Source organism: Anas acuta, chromosome 25 (genome assembly GCF_963932015.1).
Source record: "Anas acuta chromosome 25, bAnaAcu1.1, whole genome shotgun sequence".
Lineage (NCBI taxonomy): Eukaryota > Metazoa > Chordata > Aves > Anseriformes > Anatidae > Anas > Anas acuta.
Window position 1 is genome coordinate 1,160,826 of NC_089003.1, and position 16,175 is coordinate 1,177,000.

The 16,175-nt window shown below is 55.2% G+C and overlaps 4 protein-coding genes across 5 annotated transcripts; 2 read left to right on the top strand and 2 right to left on the bottom strand.

Moving 5' to 3' along the window:
• Positions 1–105: 105 nt before the first annotated feature.
• COA3 (cytochrome c oxidase assembly factor 3) lies at positions 106–826 on the bottom strand. The gene is made up of 2 exons (XM_068660873.1): positions 589–826; positions 106–493 (listed from the first exon to the last, which is right to left on the bottom strand). Exons 1-2 carry the CDS (start codon positions 788–790, stop codon positions 381–383), a joined length of 315 nt encoding a protein of 104 aa, XP_068516974.1. The 5' UTR covers positions 791–826; the 3' UTR covers positions 106–380.
• A 164-nt stretch (positions 827–990) lies between these two features.
• CNTD1 (cyclin N-terminal domain containing 1) lies at positions 991–5,571 on the top strand. 2 transcript variants are annotated; one of them, XM_068660846.1, is made up of 7 exons: positions 991–1,476; positions 1,578–1,653; positions 1,861–2,029; positions 2,542–2,704; positions 3,159–3,303; positions 3,696–3,792; positions 4,394–5,571. In XM_068660846.1, the coding sequence occupies exons 1-7, from the start codon at positions 1,302–1,304 to the stop codon at positions 4,511–4,513; spliced, it is 945 nt and encodes a 314-aa protein (XP_068516947.1). In that variant the 5' UTR covers positions 991–1,301; the 3' UTR covers positions 4,514–5,571. The 2 variants fall into 2 exon arrangements, with proteins under 2 accessions (XP_068516947.1, XP_068516946.1); XM_068660845.1 differs by having other exon boundaries at positions 3,740–3,792.
• BECN1 (beclin 1) lies at positions 5,225–9,413 on the bottom strand. Its single transcript, XM_068660823.1, has 11 exons — positions 9,192–9,413; positions 9,002–9,072; positions 8,843–8,901; positions 8,440–8,530; positions 8,070–8,206; positions 7,567–7,761; positions 7,200–7,346; positions 6,869–7,018; positions 6,724–6,784; positions 6,133–6,275; positions 5,225–5,834 (listed from the first exon to the last, which is right to left on the bottom strand). The coding sequence occupies exons 1-11, from the start codon at positions 9,325–9,327 to the stop codon at positions 5,666–5,668; spliced, it is 1,359 nt and encodes a 452-aa protein (XP_068516924.1). The 5' UTR covers positions 9,328–9,413; the 3' UTR covers positions 5,225–5,665.
• A 215-nt stretch (positions 9,414–9,628) lies between these two features.
• PSME3 (proteasome activator subunit 3) lies at positions 9,629–15,047 on the top strand. The gene is made up of 11 exons (XM_068660826.1): positions 9,629–9,798; positions 10,946–10,978; positions 11,282–11,344; positions 11,841–11,945; positions 12,220–12,268; positions 12,898–13,010; positions 13,524–13,592; positions 13,805–13,872; positions 14,024–14,078; positions 14,300–14,386; positions 14,828–15,047. The coding sequence occupies exons 1-11, from the start codon at positions 9,757–9,759 to the stop codon at positions 14,906–14,908; spliced, it is 765 nt and encodes a 254-aa protein (XP_068516927.1). The 5' UTR covers positions 9,629–9,756; the 3' UTR covers positions 14,909–15,047.
• Positions 15,048–16,175: the final 1,128 nt, after the last annotated feature.

Genomic DNA, 16,175 nt, shown 5'->3' on the forward strand with positions numbered 1-16,175 from the left:
AAAGGTGCAACTTTTCAGCTTTTTGAGAAAATCACCTCAGCAGCTGGCCGGGTGTGGGATCCAGGCTGGATCCCGGCTGATTTAACGGCAGGCACCGAGGCAGGCTCCAGTCACGAGGCGTTTATTACATTAGGGCCGGCCGGCAGAGCCCCCTGCCCACCCCAGAGCGCGCCCCCCGCCCGGTCCCGGTCCCATTCCCGTTCCCGGTGGGACACGGGGGGGAGATGAGGAGGGGGGGGGCAGCACCCTGCCCGCAGGGGAACCGTGAGGAAACTGCCGGGACCCCGCAGGCCGCGCTGGGCCCACCGGGGCCGCTCCGTGTCCGGCCCGGGGCCGCTCCCCCCCCGCCGCCTCACGCCGTGTCCGGGGCCGGGCCGCCCTCAGGTGGCCGCGCTCCGCTCCCGTTGCGAGGCCCGGGCCCGCGCCGCCTCCGCCTCCAGCTCCAGCTCGTCCAGGAAGCGCTCCTGAGACACCGAGTAGAAGGTGTAGCCGTCTGCGGGGCGTTAAGGACAGCACCGGGAGCGCACCGGGACCCCCCCCCCCCCCAACCCAACCCCCTCCCGGTGCCCTCCCGGCCCTGCAGGATACAGATCCCCGCCGTCACGGCGCCGATGCCCAGCGCCAGCAGCACGTTGCGGCCTCGGAGCCGCTTCTGTAAGGCTCGCTGGCGCTGGGCGAGCTCCACCTGCGCCATGAAGCGGCGCTGCTCCGGGCTCAGCCCCGGCTCCCGCGCGGGGTCGATTCGCTGCGCCACAGCCGCCTCCCCGCCCGCCTCCCTGGGCGCCGCCATCTTGCCCCGCCGCCGCTTTCCGCCTCTGCCACCGCCCCGGGGAGCGGGAGCCAATGGGAAGGGAGGGGAGGGACCAGAGCGGGCGGCTCGCTGAGGCGAGGCGTCGAGTGATTGGCTGAGGAGCAGCACGCGGCTGGAGGAGGGAGGGAGAGGCGCGAGGTGATTGGTGGAAGCGGCGGTGATTGGCAGGGGCTGGGCCGGGAGGGAGGGCGCTGAGGTGGGGTCCTGAGGGCCTTGGGGGCGTCGAGGCCGCACCGGGAGCCCCGGTCCCGGTCCCGGGGCCTCCCCTAGGGCTTCTGCCCCGGCCCCACCAACCCTCGGAGGCTGTGGGTGAAGCCTCCCAGCCCCCAGGTGGGCTCTTGTGGCTGGTGGCCTCACCACCCCCCTCAGGTGTCCACCACTGTCGGTAACGAGGGGAATTACCCACATAGTTACTGCCCGGAGTGACCGAAATAGTTAATTAAGGGAATTACCCAATTCCTTAATTTTGGGAAAAAAAATCGGGGGGTGAATGGCTAGGATGGGGTCCCATGCGGTGCCCAGGTTTTACAGCTCCGAGCCCCTCTTCGGCGGGGTGGCCCCTGAGGTGATGGAGGCCTCGCTGCTGCGCCTGGCTGCGGAGAACGAGCGGTACCTCAGCGAGCTGCCCGGCCAGGCCGGCTGCTGCAAGGATTGCAGGACCGTGGGTGAGGCCCCTCGAGGCTGGAGCAGCCGCCTGATGAGCTGCATCCGTCTGAATTCAATGATACGCGCTCATTCTGATTCATGTTTTTTTTTTTTCCTTCAGAATTCATCTTCCTTTTGGCTGAAAAATGGCACTTGGACCATTCGGCAAGGTATCAGGCGGTAGAGTTGCTTGAAAGGTAATCAACGCCTCGATAACGAAGCACACATCCCATGTGGCTGTACCAGCCCTGCCCTTTGCTAGTCATTCAAACAGCACAGAATAATTTTCTCATTTAGAGCTTCGCCTTTTTACTTCGCTCAAGTCAATAGCTGTACGTATTTTCTGTGTACGTGCAGAATTGCTTTTCTTCTTTTTTTTCTTAGCAGCAAAGTGTTTTTCATAGGTTTATGATCAAGCAAGTAGAGCAAGTCTGTAAGTCTCCCACTGAGAACATGGAAGGTACCAAAGGAGGCAGCAGTTGGAGCTCTCTGAAAGAACAGATTTATGACACGTTTGTCCTGCGACTGGTGTCGTGCATTCAGCTTGCAAGCAAACTTTCCTTGCACTATAACGTAAGCTATCTAAACTTTTGCTAGTAGCATTTTCAGTACTGTAGTAAATTATCTAACACCTTTAAAGAATCGATTTTCTTTCTGAAAATCAGGAGTGATAATGAAATACAAAGGATAGCAAAACGAGGCCCTAAACTACTTGCATTTACGGCAGGTTCATTGGCCTTCCTCGTGTAAAAATTTGTCAGGAGGTGTTCCCAGTACGGATTGCAAAGAATCCCAGCCCGTGGGTGATGGGAAGCGTACAGCTGCAAAGGGCTCACCCCTGGCTGGGGAAGGTTTGTGGGGTTACAAGGAGCCGAAGAAAAAGTTCTCAGCTGGATTTTTCATGCCAGCTTAAAAGGCTGGGGAGCCAGCTGGGTTAACGTGCAGTCTTATAACTGCAGTGGGTCATGCTTAAATTTAACAGGAGGAGCAAAGCAAGAAGCAAATATTGTAACAGGTGTCCTATTGCCTTTCTCAAAATAGAAAATAACTTGTGGTGGTGTTTTTTTTTTTTTTTTCCTCTTCAGATAGTTAACAGCAACACAGCTTTAAAATTCCTGCAATCCTTAAAGTACTCATACACCAAACAGGAGCTGCTGGAGTCGGAGCTTGCTGTTTTAGAAACTCTGCAGTTCCAGATCAATGTGTCAACTCCTCTGGCTTACATCGAGTTGCTTCTAGAGGTTTTAGGTAAGAGTATTGTTAGGAGAGAATGGTAAAGATTTTATTAAGAGTAACGGAGCTGTTACTGAAATAGAACTGGCTGAAACAAACGTCCCACGTTACATCTCTTTGCACACTGTGAGGGTGCCTGAAACTTTTCAGACTTTGCCTTTCAGGTGAGAACTTTGTCTTTAATCGATCTGCAGGACGTAGTCTGACTGCCAGTCCCGAACCAATCTGTAAATGGTTGAGTTTAAACCCTCAGAGCACGTTTTCTAAAATGATTTAACCATTTTTTTTGCCCAGCTGACAACCTGAGTCTCAGAATGAGTGTAATTACGCTGAGACTGAGAAGGCTGCAGAAACAAAGGGCAGTTCTCCCCAGAAATCTTCATCCCTCCCTTAGAGTAACTAGCGCCTCTTCCTGATTCAAGTGAATGACCCCAAACGTATGGCTAATTACGTGTGATCTCTACACCAGGACATAACGGCTGCTTACTTCCTGCAAAGCCCTTGCATCAGATGTGTGTGCAGCTACTAGACTTCTTGTATCTTGAAAGAGAGGCCATCTACAACACGTTACTGAAGACTGCCATCGAAAATTCGACACCAAGTGAACTGCAGGAGTAAGTGGCTTGCGTTTAAAATAAGTTTTTGAAGTTGCAACCTGGGAAAAAGGCTAAGAAATAGCACCCTGGTTCTCGTTATTCTGCTTTTGGGGCGCCTGCTTTTAAATTTTTTAATGTGTTGGGCTGTCAGCGTTGTCGATGGATCTTTGCATACCAGCTCAAAGCAATGTGCTGCACGTTTGCTTTCGGGGCAAGCTAGGAAAGTGTTTAACTTCAACTGAAAAATCCACCTTTAGGGCTGTTGGCGAACGCTGATAGTATCGGTTTTCTTTGGGCTGAAAGACTCTGAGCTAACATGGCTGGAGGCTGTGCAGGGCTTACAGAAGTGGGTGGTTTGGAGCTACAGACCTAGCATCGTTTTATACCAGGAGACGCTTTTACTTGTGCAGAGCCAAGTTTTTGGCAGTAAAGGAAGATTTCATGCTCTTGGCAGTTGGAATCATCAGCACAAGCGCTTTCGTACTAAATCCCGAGCACTGGAAGCAGGTACCGTCATTTCTAAACAAATTAGCTCCACATGGAGGGGAAAAAAAAAAAAGAAAAAGGAAGCTTGTTTATGTGTTTTAGCACAGCTGGGAGACCGGCAGGCTACGGGGAGGGACGCGAAGGAGGGGACCCCTTCCAGTTTATTGGCTGGAAGCGTGCACGCCTTGGTGGAAGGGTCATGGCCCAGCAATTCAGCAGAGAGGCGTGCGCTCGCGCTGCTGCCAGCTTGTCCTCCTCGTGCTTCAGCTTCTGCACAGCTAGAACGAACCCAGAGAGACGCAGTTTCACTGGCAACCAGCAGTGATCCCATCAGACAGTTTTCTCCCCGAGCTGCTGCTGAATGCTGTAACAAGCAGCCCATTAACCACAGCGAGCTGCATTCTGTAGCTTTTTTTTTTTCAGCTTACTTCTTTGGTAGAAGCAATTCCTTAAAAAAATCTTCTCGCTCTGTCACACTGAGAGGTTTCAGCTTTTGGCAAAGGCGTTAGTCTTGGGGTTTGTGGGGCCCTGCTGCTTTTGTTAGATTTGGGGGGTGTTCAGAAGTAACTCTGTAAATTAATGTCCCTTAAGCACTGTCAGTATTATTATTGTTACTTTTAAGGTTGTGGAGCATTTAAACTGCATTACGGGCATCACTTCACAAAGCATCTTAGAATTTTCGTATGCGGTACTGAAACACGTCCTTGGCAGCACCACGCCAAAGCAGCAGCGGAGGAAATAAAGCTCCAAAAAATGGAATCCATCCATCCATCATCTGCGACACCGCGCAGGGCACCCCAAACAGTAGGCTTGTTCTTCTGATTCTGAGCACGGCGTGTTCTGTAACTTGTTGTGTGCTGTTTTAATTAGAGAAGCTCGTTATTTTAGGCTGTGCTCTAGCGCTGGGAAGGTAACAGACAAAGCAGTGCTTATGTTTTCCAGCGCCAAAAGCTTTATTAGTAGAGCTGCGTTGTTTAAGTTGTGATTATGCTTTCCTTGAAGAAACAGAAAACTTATTCTAAGAGCGTTGTTTTGAAAAGGCCTCAACGTGAGCGTTATTCTGCTGGGAAATCCCAGCCCAGCCCTTACAGACAGGGCTGCCGTTTGTGTTTGCTGCTGTTTTAAAACCTAATTCTTTCTGCCAGGCTGCTTGTTAAGGTTCCTCTTTGCCAGCGCTCCGAAGCTTGGTTGCTCTTACCTCCATCGAGCCAGCCAGCATTGTGGCAAGAACAAAATCCCCCCCGTTTTGTCCTGGCAGTAGGGGCCTGTTCAGCACGGTTGTCTGAGCACTAAGGGGTGCTCAGGTTCCATCTGAAAGCACTCAGGCTGGAATTGTGTTTTATTGGGACACTTTTCTGTGTGCCCCTATGCAGGACCAGGCTCCAGACAGTGTTACAAATAGCTGATAGCACAGGGACCAGGGTCAAGCCCTCGTGGCAAAAAGAAGTGCTGATACGACTTAAAAAATACTTTATTTCAAGCTGCAGTGACCAAACAGACCTTCAGGGTTTTTCCACGTTATTCCCTGCATTGGAAACTTTCCTTTTCTAACCCCCACGTTCTGTTAGGCTGTACCAGAGCCCTCCCCACAGCGCTGGCAGTTTGAACCTTGACAATAACTTATATACATCTCTCTAACCCCCCAAACACCACTTTAGCATCTATTTAACAGCTGATTATTATTATTATTTTTTAATTCAGTTCAGCTCCGTGATAGAACTTTACATATTGCTTTTCTATATACTACTCCTCATAACGGTATTTTAAATAAAGTGTCTTGTGGATTTTTGGTATTGTAAACATTTCGTACAGGTTAACCTTACGAGACAGCTTGATTTGAGTTTCTCCAACAAGCAGCAGGCGCCACAGCTGCCAGGGCGAGCTCTTGCCGTGGTTACTTGTTGTAGAATTGGGACGAGACCCAGGCAAGGCCCCACTTCAGGTTAGTTAACATGAACTTTAGGGCTTTTGTCCATTGCTCCTCGGAGTTAAACTGCGTTTTAATAGAGTAGGAGCCGCCGCTGCCGCCTGTATCCTCAATCTTGCCTTTCTCCACGTCCATCCTGCATCACACAAAGTTGATTAGCACATTAGTACAGCAAGCATTTAATTTCAAGGGGATATTGAGTACCAAACTTTCAATCAGATACTCAGAAACTTCTACCTAAGAATACTTTAAAAGAAATCTAGCAAGCTGCAGACTTTTGCCTGAGGACCTAGATTTAAATCCCAGTGAAATAAGAACAAGCGTAATAATCCTGCACTCCGCAGAGCACCCGATGATCCCCAAAAGCCAGGACAGAAACAGCAAGCGGGGCTGTGGGCTAGGCCCAGGCAGGACGGGGTAACAGCAGCACTCACCTGTAAGGCAAACAAAACCGAGTTTCGCCCTTTTCCACTTCCTCCTTAAACTGCTGCACGCAGTCCAAGAAAGCCACCATGGCGTGGTCAAATTTATTGTCCCAGAAAAACCTCAGGCCTCCAGAGCAGTACAAGGGGAGCTCCTGCAAAAGAGATCAGCTTCAGGCACCCCAAGAATTCCCCTTTAGATGCTGCCAACGCAGATCTTTAGTCTGGCTGAGACTTCCAATTTGTCACGGGACACTTAAAATGCTTTGTGGCATGTAATAGGTGGTGCTGGTTTTGTGCCAAGTGCCTGCTGCATTAGTGCTGCTGGCTAGCAGGAGAAAACTCAGGTTCCTGATCACCTACGGCCTTCCCAAATCGTGTTTATTTCCTCGGGCCAGTTGCTCTGTGTAATCTGAGAGCTCCTGGATGGCAACGAGTGGATGTGGAGTGAGATCCTGGGGGAGAAACCAGGGCAGCTAGCATAAAGCTGGGCATAAATCCCCAGAGGTGCGCTCTCAGGAGCAGAGTCTCAGTCTTCGGTGCCTTTCAGCAGGGATCTGGGCTGCACGAGGTCGTTTTTCTCCAGCTCGTGCAGGACCTTACCTTCGATTTGTCCGTGAGGGACTCCAAGTAGGAGTGGTTGCCGTAGGGTACGAGGCGGTACCTGAAAGGAGACGGGGCAGAGGCGGGTGAGCCTTAAGCTCCTTTCTCTGGGTCAGAAGGGAAACGCGGATTTTATTGCGCGTACCTTTGAAACTTCAGCCCCATTTTGTTAGCGAGGGCGTGCAGCAGCAGCACGGTCTGCCCCCAGGCTGCGTTGATCTCGTTCCATTCCACGGGGACGCTGGGGAGGCGGCCAAGTCGGAAGTTATTGATCGTGCCAAACTGACCGCTGTGCCTGCGACAGGAGGGGTTATAAAGGAGCAGCCGGGCAGGAGCAGCCAGCAGCACGCCAAGCAAACGGCGCTGCCTGGGAATGCACAACGTGGGCTCGGGGCAACGCTTGAAAAACAGGCAGAAACACCAAATTGTTCTGCTTTTCATGAAAGAATCCAAAGCGCCACCGCCGCCTGCCTTACCAGATGTGGAAGGTGGCGTTGAAGACGTTGGTTTTCTTCAGCTTGTCCAGCTGGATCTGGGCGTAACGCATCTGGTTGTCCACGCTTTTCAGCTCGTCGTCCAGCTCCAGCTGCTGCCTCTTGAACTCGCAGTATTCCTTCTGGTACCTCCGAAGGAAACCAAGCACCGCTGGGTACAAGGCTTACAGGAAAAGAGAAGTGCTCACGTGCTATAATACGGTGGTTTGGTTGTTTTTTTTTGGCAAGGAATAAGCTGTTTGGTTTAGGGCATCAATTCCGGGTCCCTCCCCTTTTTAATCTCATCAATTATCATTGATTATCAATCTCATCTACCCAAAATCCACACCGCGTAGTGGATTTCACTCACTGAGCTTCTTCCTGCTCCAGCCGCTCCGCCTCTGCCCTGACCCTCTCGAAGTCCTCGGCCACGATCTTGCGGTTCTTCTCCACGTCCTCCAGCTCCTGAATCAGCTGCTCTTCCTCCAGCGCCAGCTCCTTCAGCTCCGTTTGCAGCTTCTCCTTATCGTCCTCGTTCATTTGCTCCAGGATCTCCAGGCACCTCCTGCAGGGCAGCAGCAGCATCACCGCAACGGCCCCGGCCCCGCACCCCACCAGAAATCGCTCTGCCTGCGCCGGGGGTTAATCCTCGTTATGTTTTTACTTTGGCTTCACGCTGTGAGCCAGGAGAGCAGATGTAACAGCAAAAAGGAACGAGATGGTGACCAAAAATCTTTTACAAAACGGTGAGCAAAGATTTTTTACTACCGCAGCCGGCGCCTCCCTTCGCGCCCTCGCCCTCCCAGGGGCCCAGCTCAGCGCCCGCCGTCCCCAAGTCCCCGGGCACAAACCCACAGCCAGCACGCTGCTCACTTGTAGTTCTGGCACTCGTTCTCGGTGATGTTGAGCTGCGTGTCCAGCTGGTCCAGCAGCGTGTCCGTGCACTCCTCGCACAGGGGGTGATCCACGTCCGTCTGCCCCGACATGATGTCGAAGAGGTCGCCGGTCACCTGCGGAGAAATTCCGTCCCCCCCCCGTGAGCTCCCGATAGCTGGGCGCACCTCTTCCCTTCCCAGAAACATTTCTGCAAGCCACACCTTGATTTTAAACCACCTTTTTTCAACTATTTACGAGAAAAACATCTCAAAGGCCGTCGTGGAATAAATTCCACCTCGTGGAGCGTCAGTGACGAGGATCCGAATTTTGACACGGACCTGAGGTGCCCCCCCCGCACACCACTTGCCTTCAGCCTCCTGCTGAGGTTTTCCATCGTGCCACCGTCTGACGCCTCCCCGATGAGCGTGAAGCTGTTGGCGCTCTCCGTCGACATCATTCTGGGGACGAATTTCACCGGGAAGTGAGCTCTGGGGATGGGGTGAGGGGGGCTTGGGGGGACCGGGCGCGACCGGGATGTGGGAGTTGGGGGAGATCGCCCCCAGTTTTTTTTGGGGAAGGAGGGGGGCAGCGTTTTGGTGCTCGGCCAAAGTGCACAACTGATAAACGGTGCCCTAAATACACCGGGGGGACAAAACCAGGGGAAACGGGAGCAAAACCGGGGACGCCCCGTGAGGGGCAGTGCCCACGGCTCCTCCCCCCCCCCCCCCCCCCATAGTCCCGGTGCCCGGTTTGGGGGCTCCCCACCGTACCTGGCAGGTGGGATGAACCTCCTGGACACGCCGTCCTGCCGGCTCTCCGCGAAGCCTTCCTGCGGGGGTTAAGGGGGGACAGGCGGCGCCGTTACCGGGGCCCGGCGGCTCCCCCCCCCCCACCCCCTCCCCGGTCCTCCCGGTGCCCCCTCCCCGTACCTCGCTCAGGGCGCTGCTCTCCTCCTCCTGCGCATCCCCGGGCCGGGCAGGAGCGGCGGTGAGCAGCGGGGCTGTGGGGGCGAGGAGCCGTCAGCGGCCGAGACCCGTCCCCGGTCCCGGTCCCGGTCCCATTCCCGTTCCGCCCCCCCCCCCCCCCCCCCGCCACCACCGGGGCCCCCGTTGCCGGTACCGGTGAGCTCCTGGATGGTGAGGCGGTCGAGGATCTTGAAGGAGGTGTCGAGCTTCAGCGGCTGGCTGCAGCGCTGGCACACGAAGCTCACCTGCGTGGTGCAGCCGCCACCACCGCCGGCCCGCCCGCCCTCCATGCTGCCGCCACCGGGCTCCCTTCACCGCCGCGCTCCCACCGCCACCGCCGCCATTACTCCCGCACCGGAAGTCAAGCCCTCCACTTCCGCCCCTTTCCCGCTCCACTTCCGCCCTTCTCCCTTTCCACTTCCGCCCTCAACCCCCCCAGTCCTCCCCGCCAGGTCCTGGCAGGTACATAACCCCCCCACACCACCCCCACCCTTTTCCTACACACCCCCTAATTCCCCTCCCTCCCTCTGCCCTACCAGGACCCTCCTCCCTATCACGTGTGCAGAAATCCAACCTCCCATTGGCTGCCTCTCCGCGCCGAGCTCACTTCCGGCGGCGGCGGCTGTGGCGGCGGCAGCGCTGCGGTAGCCGGCGGCGGCGGCGGTGGCGGCAGAGCGCGGCCCCGCGGCGCAGCGAGACCCGGAGCAGGCCCCGCCGCCATGGCCTCGTTGCTCAAGGTGGACCCGGAGGTGAAGCTCAAGGTGCGCTCCGCCGCCAGCGACCATCGTTAAGGGCCCGCCGGGGCCGCCAGGGCCTAGCCCCGAGGCCCGGGCCGGCGCGGATCCGCGCCGGCCCGGGCCTCGGGGCTAGGCCCTGGCGGCCCCGGCGGGCCCGAGGCCTTTGTGGATGCTCCCTTGAAGGGCTCCGGTTGGGTTAAAGCGCACCCAAGGGGGGTGTTTTCCCCTCCTTGGTTCCCCTCCGGGTTGTTCTGAGCGCTGCGGAGCTCGGCCCGTGGGGGTAGCGGAGGGGTTGGGTGATTTGAGCCCCGTCTCGCCCCGTGTGGGGCCTCCGCGGTGAGGCCCTGTTTAAAATAAGGAGGGGATAAGCGAGGTGCAGGGTGAGGGTGGCGTGGCTGCCTCGTGAAGGGAAGGAGAGGTGGGAGGTTCAGGATGCCTGCTCCTAAAAGCAAAGTGAAGCGCAAGGTACAGGCTAATGGGGGGGGTGACTGCTCAGAAAAGCAAGGGGGAGCCCAGGATGCAGGCTGAGGGGGGAGCAGCTGCTCAGAATAGCAAGGAGAGGTGAAGAGTTCAGGCTGAGGGGTGGTCTGTCAGCTCATAAAGGCAAGGAAGGATGCAAGGTTTAGGTTGAGGGTGGTCTACGTGCTCCTAAAAGCAAGGAGAAGCCCAGGATTCAGGCTGAGAGTGGGCTACCTGCTCAGAAAAGCAAGGCAAGATGCAAGGCTTAAGCGGGCTGCATGTGCCTAAAAGTAAGTTGAAGCCCAGGATTCAGGCTGGTGGTGGTGTACCTGCCTTGGAAAGACAAGGAGAATTGGAAGATTCAGGCTGTGAGTGGTCTGCCTGTTTCTAAAAGCAAGGAGAAGTGCGGTGTTGAGGCTGAGGGTGGTTCATCCGCTCCTAAAGGCAAGGGGAAGCCCAGGGCTCAGGCTGAGGGTGCTCTCTGCTGCTGCACAGAGCAGTGCTCGGCTGATACCGAGCTGTACCTTCAGCTCATCACGCCCAGGGGATTCCCCAGCTTGGCATTGCTCATAAAAGCAAGGAGAGACACACGGCTCAGGCTGAGGATGATCTCCACCGCCGCGCAGAGCAGCGCTCGGCTTACATCAAGCCCTCGTTTTCTTTCTTTTCCTTTTGGGAGCGATTCCTAACCGCTGCTTTGTCTCTTCTGCAGGTCGATTCCTTCAGGGAGCGGATCACAAGCGAGGTGAGCGTCCCCCTGCCTGGGGTGTGACAGGGCAAAGGGGTTGTCTGGGCGCATCGTCCCAACGCGCTCTGCTGTGATTTGAGTCCCTTCTGTAAACGTAGCAGCGCTCAGGGCTTCACTCAGAGACTGAAGTGAGGTTTTACAGCCCGGTGGCTCTCCAAACATCTTTCCCCTTTTGGCTTTGTGTGAGGCCTCTTAGCAGAACTCCTCCTCTTCTGTTTCCTGTCTCGGGGCAGCCCGTTTCCCCGGTGTTCTTGTCTGCTCGTGGTAGTTTCACCTCACCGTCTGTTCTTTCTCTCTCAGGCTGAAGATCTGGTGGCAAACTTTTTCCCAAAGAAGCTGTTAGAACTCGATGGGTTCCTCAAAGTAAGATCCACGTTGTCTTCTGCCCTGCTTTTCGTTTTCGTGCAGCCCGCTGAAAAGCGAGGTGACGGGGACAGGCCTTTCCCCTGCCCTTCCTTGTGTGTTTCACCCCATCACAAAGAAACGCAGCAGCGGCTCAGCTGCTGGCATGCACTGGAGCTCTGTTAGCTCTAGAGGGGGTGCTTCCTTCTCCAGCTCTCTTTGTGTGATCAGCACGCTCACCCTTCCTACATATTCAGCGGCTCTGGTCTATCCTTCGTGATGCTGCGGGGCTCCAGTGCGTGCGCAGACAATGGCCTTGATCCTAATCTAGAGCTGGCGCTCTGCTCTGGGCCGGAGGGAGGCCTCTCCACGGGCCCATTGTCAGATCTTTTCCTCATTCATTCTTATTTTGTGGTCGGCCCAGCGAGAGATCTGCAAGTTTGTGTTGCCTCATTGCGCCTGGTGGGCCAGAAGCTGTTAACTCCTCATTAAACACCAAACCTGCCTTGTTTTCCAGGAGCCCATCCTGAATATTCATGATCTCACCCAGATCCATTCGGACATGAACCTCCCAGTGCCTGACCCGATTCTTCTCACCAACAGCCACGACGGACTGGACGGGGTAAGGTTTCTCTCTTGGCCGAGATCCCCGCTGCTGATAATTAAAACTGCATGGCCTGCTCTGCGTGGGGTTGGGGTGTTCTTGTTTAACAGCACGCCGTGGCTCTCCCAAAAGCTTGTAGGAATCGGGCTCTGGAGCCTGGAGCCGTTGTTTTTAAAGGAGGGTGCTTAGAATCCAGGAGCCCAGCAGGGATGCTGACGTTTTCCTCGTTTCCTTTGCGACGTGGTGGTAGCTGCCTGATTAGTTTGTGAGTAAAACGTTTTGTGTGTTTTAGCCAAATATGAAAAAGAGGAAGCTGGAAGACCGCGAAGAGACCTTTCAGGGTAAGAGTCCCCGAGTCACTCTGTTGCTCTTTCGCTGCACCTTAGGGCTGTGAAATCTCGAGAGCCCCCAATTCCCCGTCCTGACAGCAGCTGCTGCTCATGCAGACCTGTCCTGGAAGCTCAGGGCCTGGCCTACGGATGTTCTGTTGTGGAGGAGTCGGGTTCCAGCTCTTAGAAGCATGATTTGGATTCCTCTGATAGGCGTTAAGTAGCGCTAGCTTGAGCTTGGCTGACAGGCAGCTGGCCTCCCCGTGGCTCTGTGCTAGAAGCTTTCCTCACCTGGAGGCAGGCGCCAGGCTTTGGATTAAGCCGAGGCAGCAACACCTCGTACACGTGCACCAGGAAAATCCTCCGTGCCTGGCCTCAGCAGCCCGGAGCTCTCCAGCCCTTATCTAAGCTCCGTGTTTCCTCTCTTCCTCCTTCTGTGGTAATCGCTGCCGTCCCGTGCCCGATTTCCCCTTCCCCACAGGTTTACTCTAGCGGGGCTCAGGGCCTGCTGCTGGCCTTTACGGGAGGCAAAAAGCTTGGGTGGACCCTCGGGGTCTGATCTCCTGGCGCAGGAGCTGCTCCTCTCTCCGTGCTCCCGCCTGGGGCTGACGGGGAGCTGTTTGTCTCCTCCGCCCCTGTAGGTACCAAAGTGTTTGTGATGCCCAACGGGATGCTGAAGAGCAACCAGCAGCTGGTGGACATCATTGAGAAAGTGAAACCGGAGATCAGGCTGCTCATCGAGAAGTGTAACACGGTGGGTGCGGGCTGCAGCGCCGCGCTGGGGCGGCGGGGACGCCAGAGGGCCTCTGATCCTAGCGAGGCAAAGGTGCTCAGAGCAGCGGGAGCAGCGCCCTCTGCCTCTGTCAATGAGGAAATTCAGGATTCATACCGCGTTCTAGAGGTGGCTGGGAGGTAGGTGTAGGGAAATGCTCTTTTCCTGAGCCCACAGGGAGCTCCACAGCACACCTCGTGGAGGAGGAGGGTGTCTGCTGTGCAGGCTCCTTCCCCGGGGCCTTTTGCACCCTCTTTTTGCACGCTCAGATGCCCGCTGCGAGCTGCTTTGGCACAGCCAGGAGAGCTTCTCGTGAGAAGCTGTTCTTGTGCTGGCTTGTGGGGCATCCCAGCCACGTGGGAAACAATTTTCTCAGAAGTGTTGTGAGTGTGAGGGACCTGTAGGGGTTCATCACGAGCTGCAGGGCCTTAGGGGGCTTGGGAGGTCCCTGTGAAGATCCCGGCGTTGATCTCTTTTGTGATCTCTCCGCTGCAGGTCAAAATGTGGGTGCAGCTTCTCATCCCCAGGATAGAAGATGGAAACAACTTTGGTGTTTCTATTCAGGTGAGGCAGCCCTGGCTGCAAGCCCTGCTCCAGGAGCGTGGGTTTGGGGTTCCTCTGAGTCATTTGATGGTTTCTGGCTGCAATCATGGGGCTGGTTTAGGTTTTAAAACCCAATTCCGAGCTTGACGTGAAACTTCCAAGGCAGTTTGCTTTCAGAGCCCTGAAGGCCAGTTGCAGTCTCGTGATAAGGCTTCTTTGTTCCTCCCTTGCAGGAGGAAACAGTTGCTGAGCTTCGAACCGTGGAGAGTGAGGCAGCATCCTACCTGGACCAGATTTCTAGGTATGAAAGAGCTGAGCTTTTTGGGAAGTCCTCTTGGGAAAAGCAGCCTGTGTGGGGAAGATGCCCCAACTTTTCTAGGGCATGGTGGGCTGGAAAAAAATAAATCTTGGTGCTCTTTGTCTGACCTTCAGTCTCTCCGTTTTCCTACCAGATATTATATCACAAGAGCAAAGTTGGTTTCCAAAATAGCTAAGTACCCTCACGTGGTAAGTAGACGGGGACGCTTTTTGGGACTCCTGGGGATGCTCGTCCCTGTCCTGGAGAGGAGGGTCTCCTGTGGGAAACGGGGGGCTGGATGAGGATGGGAAATGCCTGCGTTAGAGAAGTGGGGGGGGTTCCTTTGTAAAAAAAGCAGGAGCTTGGTGTGGTGTGCAGGGGGCACGCTGACCTCAGGCCGCTCAGCCGCGCGTCTGTCTGCTCTCTGCAGGAGGACTACCGCCGCACCGTGACGGAGATCGACGAGAAGGAGTACATTAGTCTGCGCCTGATCATTTCAGAGCTGAGGAATCAATATGTAAGTGGAAAGCCAGAGCTCCCCCTGGCTTCCTGCATGGCAATTTAGGGAGCCCTTTTGATCCTTTTGCTGTTTTCCCCTTTTCCCTGTGATTACGCCCGGTCTGATTTGGCTCTGAGAAGAGCTCAGCGTTTGCTGCCTCCCCACCGCCTTGCAGAGACACAGGGGTGTTTCCAGCTGAGCACTTACAGGAGTCTAGCACAAAATATTCCTTCCACGCCTGTGGGAACCTGCGATCCTAAATTCTGCAGGCAGTACAAAGCCTTCCTAGACTCTCTTTTTGATGTTAGATACGTGATTTTTGTGTTAGATGTGTGAAGCAGGGGCCGAGAGCAGTGCCAGGGTGAGCTGTGCTGCTCTTCTGATCAGTGCTTGTTGTGAAAGCAGAATGCTAAAGGACTCTCCCCCTTCTTTTCTGAGTTGTGTTCTCCCTTTTCGCAGGTCACTTTGCATGACATGATCCTTAAAAACATTGAGAAGATCAAGAGGCCTCGGAGCAGCAATGCTGAGACCCTCTATTAAGTGTCAACGTTTGAACTTGAGAACTGTTCAGTCAACTAAAGACCGTCATTGCCTTGGTTTGTTACGTGACTATCGAGATGGGAAACTGGCTGGAAATAGTATTGCATTCTTAGTTAAAATCTAAAGAAATTCTCGCCTAGTTTTGTGATTGGTTTTATTCAGGTCTCAGGAGCTCTCCCTCCCTCTAGTAACTGGTAACGAAACGGCCTTGCTGCTTTGGGATGCCCTTGAGGCTACTGCAGAGTGAGAGCACCAGCCAGGCAGGATCATTCCTTCATGCCTTGCTTCCTACCTTAGTAGGAACTCCAGTAGAGACCAAGCCCGTGTCCTGTCCCGTTTTTGGCTGGAGGCTTCCCTGGGGTCTCTGGGAGCGGGGCAGACCAGCGCGAGCCCCAGCCCGGGTGGCGGTGCGGTGGCTGGAAGCCAGCTCTCGTCCCTGCTGGCTGCAGCTCAGCCCCTCTGCCAATGCTCTGCACTGATTTAATTGCAAGGACAGGGGACCCTGCCCCTTCTGGGCTGGTGGCCACAGCCACGTTCCAGCCCCACCGCGAGGTCTGCAATCATTTCCTGGCGTTTTTCTGACTGGGCAGAGCCTGCCTCGTCCGCCTCTGCCTCGTCAGATCTGCTCAGGTGAGTGCAGAGCTCGAGGTGGTGCCTGGCACACTGGGGCTGGTCGCTGCACTGGCTGGTTGCGAGCTCAGGCGGCTTCTGCTGCTGTTGGCAGCTGGCCTGGAGCCACATCCATGGCTAAACCCAACGTTAACTCCACACGTGTCCTGGTGTCCCTTCAGCACGAGCTGGTTTTTGCCCAGGCTGAGAGAAGGGAGGGCCCGGAGCTCTGATACCAAACCCACGGCAGTCTCCACGCGTGGTCAGACTGCGACCCGCTGTCTCCTGGCAGTGCTTCCCGTGGAGCAGGCCAGCCCCGACGGCCGGTGCTTGGGGTGAGGATGGCCGATTGCCACCCGGTGCCGCTGCAAACCTTTTAGTCTTTCCCCTGCAAAAGGGCACCCTCGCGTGCCCGGCGTCTCTAAGCCACTGGAACGTTTCATGGTCCATTACAAACCCCGTTGGAAATGACTGGTTGTGTTGCGTCAAGTTTTTGTGTGTGGGAAGTGGTCCCATAAACGCTGCAGGCTCCAAAAGTTTCTTATTTATAGTATTTCTACTTCAGTCCCGCATTCAGGGAATGTTTAAATCATTTGTTTCTGGAACCTCGCTGTTTCCCGGGTCTCGCTGTTCCACCCGTATATTCTTATTGTGCAGT